At 35.5% G+C, this 11,715-nt stretch overlaps 1 protein-coding gene across 4 annotated transcripts in view; it reads right to left on the bottom strand.

Moving 5' to 3' along the window:
• Positions 1-2,796: 2,796 nt before the first annotated feature.
• LOC134790662 (putative uncharacterized protein DDB_G0282133) overlaps positions 2,797-11,715 on the bottom strand; it is a 73,558-nt gene continuing 64,639 nt past the window's right edge. For all 4 annotated transcript variants that reach the window (XM_063761541.1, XM_063761542.1, XM_063761540.1 and 1 more), the window contains 2 exons: positions 3,680-3,813; positions 2,797-3,014 (listed from right to left, as the gene is read on the bottom strand). In XM_063761541.1, coding sequence (XP_063617611.1) covers positions 2,933-3,014; positions 3,680-3,813 — 216 coding nt within the window. In that variant the 3' untranslated portion in view covers positions 2,797-2,932. The remainder of the gene's footprint in view (positions 3,015-3,679; positions 3,814-11,715) is intronic.

Below are 11,715 nucleotides of genomic sequence, written 5' to 3'. Positions count from 1 at the left end.
ACAATGAATGACAATGTTAGTTAGAAATGTGATGCTGATGATTAGGATTATTAAGAACTGCGAAAGATAAAATTCCCAGTAGTTACCACCAACTCGGCTTTAGTGGTAACTACTGGGAATTTTTATTCCCAGTAGTTACCAGTGGTAAAAGGTGGGAAAAAATTCCCAGTAGTTACCACTGGTAAAAACTTGGTGGTAACTAGTGGGAATAACCCGATTTCTATAGTAAATACGGACATAACGAAAAGTTTTTACCTTAAGTCAGGGAAAAACGAAGAATATCCCTCAATGCTAGAGACACTTCTTTCCATTGTTTTCACAAGTAAATTCAGACATAAGGAACTGGAATAAAATTACATCTAGTCTATTGAATGTGACTATTATTACCTAGGTGAAAATTTCAAATGTTTCCTGGTAGTTTTGTATGCTACCTCTAGGACGATCGACATTTCTACTGTCATATTAGACTTAACGGCTTGCTCAAAATAATAAATTATACAGTCTTGTATCTTATATGCATGTTGTGTGTTGCATGTTTTACCGTTTTTGCATGTTTCACAGAAAAGTTAGTTAGCACCAACTTCATACACTGATTGCAAGTAAATTGTGTGACAATTTATGTACGTACATAAAGACAACATTTCTCTCCTATAGATGAAGACCTATGAAAACAATGAAATGTAGTTCACTCTTTACTTTTGTTTGATACTAGTCAAATTATATTATCAGTACCGAACAATCGTTACGCCAAGCTGTGGGTACTACCATAGGCAAAATATATATACTAGACTAGAAGCTCGGAGTATACAATCCAGGTACGAGATCCTCAACCAACCGCTACCAAATTTACCAAGTAATGTAATGGGGTGTGTAAGTGTGTATATTAATCAGATTACCGCGTTCTTGTTTTTAGATACCACATGCCTAAACTTTGTCACATATATTTTGTTTTTTTTCTAAAATGCCTTCGTTTACTAATTCTGAAAATGACTGTAGCTGACAAAACCACTCTAATGCTCCGAAAATCTAGTATATCATATTTTGTGCATGGTACCACAGGTTATGCGCGAGATGTAATATTTGTTAATTTACCTATAGCATATTTGCCTGCTCTACCTACATTCTTAAAGAATAAGCCTCTGAATATCACTCAAACCACCGCCGGTGCATCACTATACGCCTCTATTATTGTGAATACATAACTTTATTCTAACGATGAGCACTATAATGAAAAAATATCTCTTTCTAATTTGCGAATAATCACATATTGTTAAATATGTCTAGGTGGGCTAAAAATATCTATGTAATACAAAGCGGACATGTATGTGAATATACAATTCCAATAATAGTTTACACATATATTTGCCATAGTCTAATAAAACATGGTCTTCTCTTCCCAGAGTGACACAAGCCTACGTCACAATAATATTGCCACTTTATATAGCGCTATCGCATGATGACGTAGGCTTGTGTCAGTCACGTGGTCGGAAGAGAGTACCAGGCGGAGTATATTATTATACCATGTATATTTGCATAGAGAGTAAAATGCGACGGAGTTACAAATATCAATGACAAACGTTTTAAACAACTATCGATAGACATACAGGTGAAGGGAACGTTCCAGAACCAATGTATACGCAAGTATAATTATACTTTATAAGAAATTACAGTTTATAATTAACAATATTATCTATAAAAGGGCGACTTTAAATATGTAACACCAACTAATGGACACTGGGTTAAGTAACAATTAAAACTTAATACTTATCCACATTTTTAAAAGATCTTTTACCGATGCTCGTTGAAATAAGCCGTAATTGTGCAACTTGCTGATACAACAAAGTGACATATTGTTCAAGGGGCAAGCTATGATGGCGCCATCTATGCAAACCTTTGCCAACCCCATTGTTAATATTGAGCCAGTCACTTGTTTTGCATTACGAATTCAAAGCCACCAAAAACTTATATGTAAACGACAGTCTCACTCATGCTTGTGTTTTCAGAAATATACATACTGTTTGAATCAGAAAAACATTATAAAGTAAATAATAGGTACAATGTAAATGATATATTATTTGGCTACTCAAGGCGCTCCAGTCCTATGTACTATTGGATTCTAAACCGCCACCTCGATATTTATTTATTGCAGCATTTCACTATTTATATGAATGTAACCCTTAATACTATCTCACAAATGAACATATAGCAACCGTATTGATATATAGTGTAACAATATAGTCAATAATATGTCATCTGGCGAGTTTCCACTGGTATACAAAAGGCGGTAAACAAAACAAGAAATACATCATCATTGCTTTACAGTAAGCTTACATTTGCAAGAAGATATACATTCATAAGTTAAAATGATTTGATATTTAAATACTTTCCATTTGGTAACGAGATGATACCATCGCGTCTTAAGAGCCCATCAACGGGCACACTAGCGCCACTGCTAAATAATCGTGATTATTTAAATTTAACGATAGGTATTTAAAAAAGGGGGCACTACGTAGCGGCACACTAGCGCCCGTTGATGGGCTCTTAATATTTTCTTACGTCGTTTCAAAAAACATGACATGAAACACCCCTGGAGTAGCATGCGCATTCAGATTAGAGTATCCAAATTTCCGATTCTACGCATAGTCGCAACTATTGTAATAAAAAAAACTTAATTTCTAGTTGTAACCTGCCAGTCCAAGTGGAAATACCAGACAACACTGAATGAACCGCTAGTGCAGAGGTCACCAAATGGCGGACCGCGGTCCGGATCCGGATCGCCGCCTTATATCTTTTTTTTTGCTTATTTGAGTAGAAACGGACCGCGATGGCCATTTTATTTTAAGAACCGGACCCTTGAAGATACTAATTGGTGACCCGTGCGCTAGTGTATGGTATGTGTGATGCAGGAGGTAACGTACGTTAGTAGTAGCGTTTACTTGTGCACGAGCGAGGCGAGCCGCCGCACGCCCGACTTGCCCGAGCCCTTGGTCCTCTTCGTCTGTTCCTTCACACCCCTGAAAGGAAGAAAGTGATAATTAGTGATACTGATGCGAAGTTGAATCGAGTTTTGACATAACGGTTCACGTGGTTACTTATAAACGTAAATTAGAGATCTAGAAGTCAGTAAATATAATTCAAACTCTTGCAATATTTGATAGTATAGTCGACATCAGATATATCAGAGCGTCCAAGGTGTTCTCAAATATCTGAACAAAACCTCTATGCATGTGCAGATATTTTTGACCACCATGGCCACTCCGATATATCTGATGGCGACTGTAGTTCAATAATAACTCAGAGTCAAACTTTAAAATGGAATGTGCAGAGTACACCAAGCGCTTGGACTGCGCCTGCCCGCACCATGAGCCGCGCACAAGGACAGAACCTGCCAGGCTGTAAACACTATGACAGTGAGGATGGACTACCTACTCTATTGGATGATAGCCTCAACGTCTGCTCAAATAAAACAGTAATTATTAAATTTAAAACTTGTAGGTCTATTTTGATTGCATACTTCTACATATGCGGAATAGGTAAATATGTATACTCGTATTTACCTCGCAGAGTTAGAAGGCTAGGGGTCGCAAAAGACATTTAGTATTTTTGTTGCTGACAGACGTCATTGATTGTCTTGACTGTCCGGTGGACATGGACAATGAATATTATTGTAAGTACTCACAGATAACGGGTGAGGTCCTCGATGTCGACGAGCATGGAGTCCTGCCCCATGTGCAGCTCGTCGCGCGCCATCAGCAGCTGCACGAGGGACTCGTTCAGAGACTCGATCTGCGAGTGCAGCTCGTTCACTACCACCTGCAACGAGATTTATTGGTTTAGTACATAATATTAACAGATTTTTATCAAATTTAAACTGTCGAGTCATGATAATAATAAATTAATTTTACGGTTTAACTCAATCAAGATTTAGATTTTTTTGCAGTTTTAGACTCCGTAAAAACACTTGGCGATATAAGAAAAACAAGAAGACTTTTGTAAATAATGAATATATTAAATCGAGTAACACCGGTAAGTAAACGTGTCCGACCAAACGTCCACCAGCGCCACATGGCCAGTTTAGGAACTAAACATAAAAACTAAAGCGCTGTCTATGACAGCAGTCAAATCAGCCAATATCAAATTTCTATATTCAATACTCCCACTAAATTTGAAATGACTGATGCAATAATACAATTACTCCCAGTACATATTTAACTAAAACAAAACTATAAACCATAGGCGCGGTGTGTAGTAAAATGCGCTTTTTTGTCACTATATTTACAGACTTTTACAAGGATTTCATGCATTATTTTCTAGTATGTATAACTTCAGTTCTTGAACTACGTTATTGCTTGTCAGAAACACGACGGCTCATTATTTTCTCGATAGAATCTTAAGTTGAAAACATGCCTAACACTGTCTTTATTTCCTTATGTTAGAAGTACTGCGACGAAAATGTATATGAAACTTACTTCAGTCGATAGCTTTTAAGTAAATCTTCATTATTGCTTGTCCTTTTATCGATACGTTAATTTTTTCATTCATCATTTGATGAATTCAACATTTTGCCTACTAAATTACATCCTACGCGGCAATACCTTGCGCCCATTCCTCACGCCAGTACGCCCGTGACCACTGTCAGCGTCGGACCTATGCTAGTTTAGCGGATGTTTCATAAAATGGGTAATCACAGTATAAATATGTTATACACACAATGTTTTTCAACATACTTGCGAAGAAAAGCAAAATAATTCTTAAATACGGTGACATTTCAGACATTCGTCCGTCATATTGTCATTTTATAGCAAGTTGGGCAGCAAAGGCACACACCCATCTAACCAATCCGGAATTCAGTCACGATTGATAAATTGTGTAAACATATTTTAAAAGGCTATAAAATTAATCAAATTGAATAATTTTTAAACAAATATTTTAGACTGGTCAGATTTTTCATAAAATCGATTTCAATTGGCAAATCGTATTACTTTTTGGCAACCGGGTTTTTTAACCTAATTAGACCCCGCTGAATCCGAATTTGCTGGTTGCTTGATCGAATTCTTGACCGGAAGTGAGATATTTGATATTAAAGGACCCTTTTTTTAGTTTTTCGTAAATAACTCTTAAACGGTGGCGCATAGCAAAAAATATTCTATTACATAAGTAATCTGCATAAAATTGCCTACAAGAAAGATTTAGTACAATTTTTTGCTAGGATCAATATTCAAAGAGATATTAACGCGGGAAATTCAATTATAATCAATTCTAAGGTCCCCTTTTTTAGATTTTCGTAAATAACTCGTAAACGGTGGCCAATATCAAAAAATGTTATAAAACGTTAATAATCTACACAAAATTTTGTACCAAAAAGATTCAGTACACTTTTCGCAGGGATCAATATTCAAAAAGATAATAAAGAAGGAAAGTTAATTATAATAAATTCTAAGGTTCATTGTTTGTATGTTTTCGTTAATAATTTGAAAAGTATGACTCATTGCATCTTATACATAAATAATAAACATAAAATTTCCTACTAAACATGTAGAACTTTTCGCTAGGATCAATATTAAAAAAGACAAAGCAGCGGGTAAGTTAATTATAATCAACTTTAAAGGCCCCTTTTAGTTTTTTGTAAATAACTCGTAAACGGTGTCCCATAGCAAAATAGGTTTTAATTAATAAATAATTTACATAAAATTTTCTCCAAAAACATCTTGAACTTTTTTTCTCTAAGATCAAATTTAAAACAATATTAAAGGAATAAAGTTAATTACAATCAGTTCACAGGTCACTTTTTTTTTAGTTTTTCGTAAATAACTCGTAAACGGTGGCCCGTTGCAAAAAAATATTATACATAAATATTGAACATAAAATTGTCCACAAAAAAGGTTCTTTACACTTTTGCGCTACGATCAATATTTAAAGAGGTATTAAAGGGGGTAAGTTAATTAGAATCAATTTCCAGGTCCCTATTTTTAGGTTTTCGTAAATGATTCGTAAAATAAGGCTCATAGCAAAATAAGTTCTTAATGTTCTTGTAAATAAATAATCGGCATACAATTTTCTACGAAAAACATAACACTTTTCTCTAGGATCAATATTTGAAATGACGAAACGTTTTCTTAAATCAACTTTTTATCTCTTTGTTAACTTTAACAACCCTAAAGTATTGATCGTAACGTAAAAATAAAAAGATCCAAATTTGTAGGAAATTTTATGTTAAAACTTTTGTTATTGTTTTGTACCTATGCGATTCGTACAGATATTCGAGATATGAGCAAAAATATGAAAAAGGTACCTTCACCCCCCTCCCCCCTACACCCTCAGCACACCCGCTAAGCTCGAGGACATTAAGTATGGTTATCTGGACACCAGTGGCGGCGCGTGGAATTTTTCGCTAGACAACTCGGAGCAAAAAAAAAACACCTACATGAAACACCTACATTATGTACTTATTTTTTCATGATAAGCGAAGGTAAAGTAAAGCGCTAGGTGTGTCCTTGAGTTCGTTCTTTTGCAGTTAGTGTATAACCACCTTTGCCATACTTGTCATCACTGACGTCACATAAACAGTGTATGTCGTGTATGACAAAAGCGGATTCCTACTCCTAAATTCCTAACAATCCTAACTAATAAGTTTTTTGCAAAAATTTCATTTTTGGTACAAGCTTTTATCGCTGACTATACTTTTCTTACGACAGACAACTAATACTCATCGAGACAATTCTAAAAACCCCTAACACAATTAGGTTGCGTTGTTTCATCACAGAGTTCTTATGGCGACCTCCTGTCTCCATCATCAGATCAGTTCGACAGTATGATATTATTGTATTGTCAGCAGAACTACATACAGCTGTCAATTTTCATGACGCTACGATCCTTGGAAGATGTTTAAATTAGTTACCTTAGATTCCATTACATTAGTTACATACAGATCGACCTAATAAAAGCTTGTTAAAAACAAGGACTGACCTTGAAACACCTGCACGAACAATACGCAACACTAATAACACTCAAAAATTCACTGCTTTAGTCTTTATATATAAATATATGCACACAACTAAGTAAAATCTCATTAAAACCTATAAAACTCTAATAAAAACAACAATAACAACAAATCTTGGCAATAACCGGAACGGAAGTGTTGTCATAATATTATTCCATTTTCACCCACGACCTACGGACTTCCAAAACCTATTACTACAAATTTATAAACAGTACTTTCTTCGAAGAAACCCTCGTTATCAAATTACCTTAACTAAACTTGCGACTCCATAATATTCTTAGATTTTGTAATAAAATTTCTTTTTTTAAAGGTTTTTTGAAAATTTGGTATTAATGATAGCAAAATACAAAAAAAAATTACCCATTAATTCAATTCAATGTTTTGGTACGGCAACATTAACCACACGAGCGGCAAACGCGACTCGATTCAAAATTGTGAAACATTACACTCCAATATAAATCTTACCAATTTGTATTTAAGGTTTAAATTCAAATGAAGCATGGTGTACAGCACTCACGCCACTCGCGGACTTTGACTGTGTGCGTGCATTTTTCCAATATAAACCTTATCATGTTACGTTTAAGGTTTTTATTTAAATGAATAACTCGATACAAAACCGTGTTATTTTGATGCGTAAATACGCGGACTTTCTTTAGCGAACTTTATGAGCGTGTGCGTGAGTTTTCGTATGTGTGTGGTGGCTCATGAATGAATACTCAAGCTTAAACTTAGTCGCCCGCGCGCCCGCTATGATTAGTTGAAATTTAATCAATAGTGAAGCTTTAGTAAATCGTGTTATCGATTACAAGGTAATACGTAGTGTTTTCATTATGGATATATATGTAGCAATAAATTTTAGGCAAGCCGGTGGGAATCGGGTTGTATGAAGCCGCCGCTACTGCTGGACACCACAAGGTATAACTGTGCCAATTTTCAAAATTATACGAATTATTTCCGCAGATTTTTTTTATTTTCTTGAGCTATTAACTAACTCGAATGTCGAAGTAGAAGTGTTTTTTGTCATTACAATCTTTAAATGCTTGACTTTTACTCGTCAATTCAAAATTAGAAAAATAGTAAGTAATTACAGTTAGAGTTATAAATTGTTATAATTCTTTTTGTGAAGATAGCTAAATTATCTTAGCTTTGCTAGTATTCTTCCTTATTTTCACTACCTACTTGCCCGAAATTGACTGCTAGAGTTAGACCAAGTCTGCTACGATTTTGATAGCATAGGCAGTGCAAGTATTATACATAATTTCATAGAAGTTTGACGTTTAAAATAACACTTGCACTGCGTGTGCAATCAAAATCGTTGCAGACTTTTCTGGTCTAGCTCTATTACATTTTTAATGTCTATTAGTAAGAACTATTATTTGTCTCATAATAATTTGGTATCATTTGATTAGATTCTCAGTTTGTCGCGGTATACACTCGTATTGTATATATAATTAATAATTATTTACACTCACCGTCTTACCTACCATTTTTAATTTCATTAAGTACTCATCAAAATTCGAATTTGCTAATAAATCTTATTCAATATTAATTGCCGGAAAAAATCCCGGAACTGACAATTCAGAATACCGATGTCGTCAGAATAAGGACGTAGACGTGCTGCGCGGGAATGGTGCGGTGCGCCGCGCGGGGCGCCCGCCTGCCCGTTCTACCACGTGTCTGCTTCACCCCCTTGAAAACGTAAAACTCGAGTATAAGAGCGCCTTAACAGAACAACTTCTTGACTGTAAAACAAAGAAAATTACAATACTGAAAGTATCTGATTTCTATTATAGTTCATAAACTGAACAGCCGGTAAAGCCTTGGTAAAAATGTCTGCAAGTTGTTCTGAACTAGGCACATATTTAATATCAATCAACTTTTGTTAGACCTTTTCACGAATGAAATTAAATTTTACATCTATGTGCTTACTTTTCTTATGAAACACTGGGTTATTTATCAGCTTTATAGCACTTTGATTGTCGATACACAAAGTTGTACAATTCATGTCAAAGTGTCTTTAAAAAACTGCTTTAGCCATAAAAGATTCTTGATTGTGGTAGCAGAGCGTGGTTAGTGAAAAAGTTTTAAGTAGAAAACGTAAAACGTCGAAATCAATCTTCAAAGATCTTGTGGCTGCACCCAATATTATAGGCGAGACAAAGGCTCACCGTCTCCGCTGGCTCGGCCACGTTTTGTGAATGGAGGAGGATCGCGGCGCTAAAAGGGTATACCTGGGACGCTCGGTAGAGAGGCCGATCGGACGTCCCAGGTATCGCTGGGGCGATGCGGTTGAAGCGGACTTGCGCGATCTCAATGCCGATAACTGGCGGGAGATGGCACAGGATCGAGACAACTGGCGTGTCCTCGTGTCGGAGGCCAAGACTCATTTTGGGTCGCTGCGCCATTAAGTGGTGGTGGTACGGTTTAACTCGCGTGCTTTTAGTTATTTTCTTTAGTTAGAGTGTTTATTCTATAAAATGATACTTTGACGAGTTTGGCGAGTGACTGATAGCAACGGGAAACAGAGAAAAGTTGACTGTCTGTAAAATTAAGTATGTATTGCAAAAGTATCCTAATGTGACTGCAGTATTCGAACTATACTATATTTTGAATCGACTGTAGGCACAGGAGAAATATAACTTTTAGTACTTAATCTTAACTTCTAAAAATATATGGTAGTTAAGTATGTAGGTTGTAGACCTAATCTGTTTTACATTTTTTTTTATTACAAAAACAATCCTAATCTCCAATGACCTTCGTTTTAGTTTATATAAGTACTAACTACTACGTTAATCAGCCAACTTAATCACTAAAATAACTCATTTTTAACAAAAATAAAATTATATTCGGCAACAAACAACGTCTGCTGATAAATAGTTACTTAACAAAACAGAAGTCTACGTGACACCATTATAAAGTTCGGAAACACGCAACAAAAACACCTATTGTTTTGTTTTACGAGCCGCCGCACGCCAAGAACAAAATCAAGGTCAATAACGTACAAAAGACTAGTCATAACTGTAGCCGCGAGTACTATTCAACTAAGCGGGTGAACTAGCCACTTCCGGATTATTCGGTACCTAATGGTCATTGAATCCCTCTTTCAACACTGCCTTTAAACAAATGAGCGGACTTTCTCGCGTGTCGTAATCAAGCATCTAGCTTGAGGGAATATTGTATAAAAGGCTAGGTGTGTGTCGTACATGTTGCTGCCTTGTCAATGTCTAGGTTACAGTAACATCTAAAAATATGATACGGACAAAGTGCCAGAAATATGTATACACGAACTTATAGCCCAATTATATTAAGATGGTGAGTATCGATATTTTTACATGTAACTGTACATTACTTCACTTTTGTGTGTGCCTGTTTGAATATTTTTTACTATGTAAAACTTCTAAATATGATCACTAACGGAATGATATAACGGAAGCTTGTACCTTGTACAGTGAGCTGCGAAATTGCATGGAGAAATTATGAATGGATTCATTGATAAACTCGCCATGCATTTTTGCGGCTAATGGTACATACCTACGGACAAATGAAATAGCATCTAATCTGAAAAGTACAGCCAACATAAACAATCGAATGATTTTATTATTTTCCTAAGAATAATAATATTACATACGTCCACTAATACCCAGTACTCAGTGTGGCAAAATCCGGTAAGGAAGTTCTAAAGAAACTCAGAAACCGACTAGCTATATTTTACCCAGTTTGCGTGCGTGTAGTCTACGGCATTTTAGAACGTAAGCCAATATATTAAGGTTCCTAACTGTACAGTTAGTTAATAATTTACGTTTTTTGTGGATGTGTCAATGTGTAAATACTATCAGATTGTCAGCGTATAATAAAGGAATTACGACCGTGACGCTGCCTACACCCTGCACACTTTCTGCACCTCATTACACACTTGGCAGAACTCGCTGTACATCTAGACGAGCAAATCTAGATACAGACAGATATAAAAATGCCTACCTATACACATTTCCTGTTAAAACCAGTAATTTTATTCTACGCTAACTAAATAGAGGTACCTACATTCTGTTGTCTAAATCAGTTTTCGAACAGCTTTAATGATTTTGAAGAAATACAGTGGAAACTGGATAAGTGGAATCGCAAGGGACCGGCTGTTTAGTTCCGCTTATCCAGGTTTTCCATTTATCCAGTTTTCCACTTAACCAGGTTCAAATAAAACGTTTTCTCACTTAGAGAGGCTCTCGCTAACAGAGGTTGTGGATGCTAGTAATGTCGCTTATAGAGGTCACGTATGGTATGATCAAGACTTAAATTAGCATCTTTTATTAAATATGTATGTATTAACAAAAATAGGTATGTAATCCTGACTTTAAAAAAAGCAATACAGTAAATAATCCACAGTACCTACTCGTATACAATTTTCAAAATTACAAAAACAAAATCACAAATATTTATTTATGCAAGAGAAACCAGTATGGGTAAATAAATCAATGTACCGATTGTACTTTAATGCAAAAAAACTGAACGATGTGTGATCTCATACAAAATACGTAGTTAAAACACGAACCATAATGTTAACGAAACAAACTACCCTCCTTGTGACGGTTTATTAAAAATACAAATTTTATAACGCCGAGCTATTCCACTCATAGAGGTTTCGGAGACGGCTGCTTCCAGTTACAGAGGTAAAAATAAGAAATTTTCGAAAAAATGGATTTCGCTTATAGAGTTCCCAA

Source organism: Cydia splendana, chromosome 5, assembly GCF_910591565.1.
Source record: "Cydia splendana chromosome 5, ilCydSple1.2, whole genome shotgun sequence".
NCBI lineage: Eukaryota > Metazoa > Arthropoda > Insecta > Lepidoptera > Tortricidae > Cydia > Cydia splendana.
Note: the sequence above shows the minus strand (reverse complement) of the source record. Positions and strands in the feature narration are given on the sequence as shown.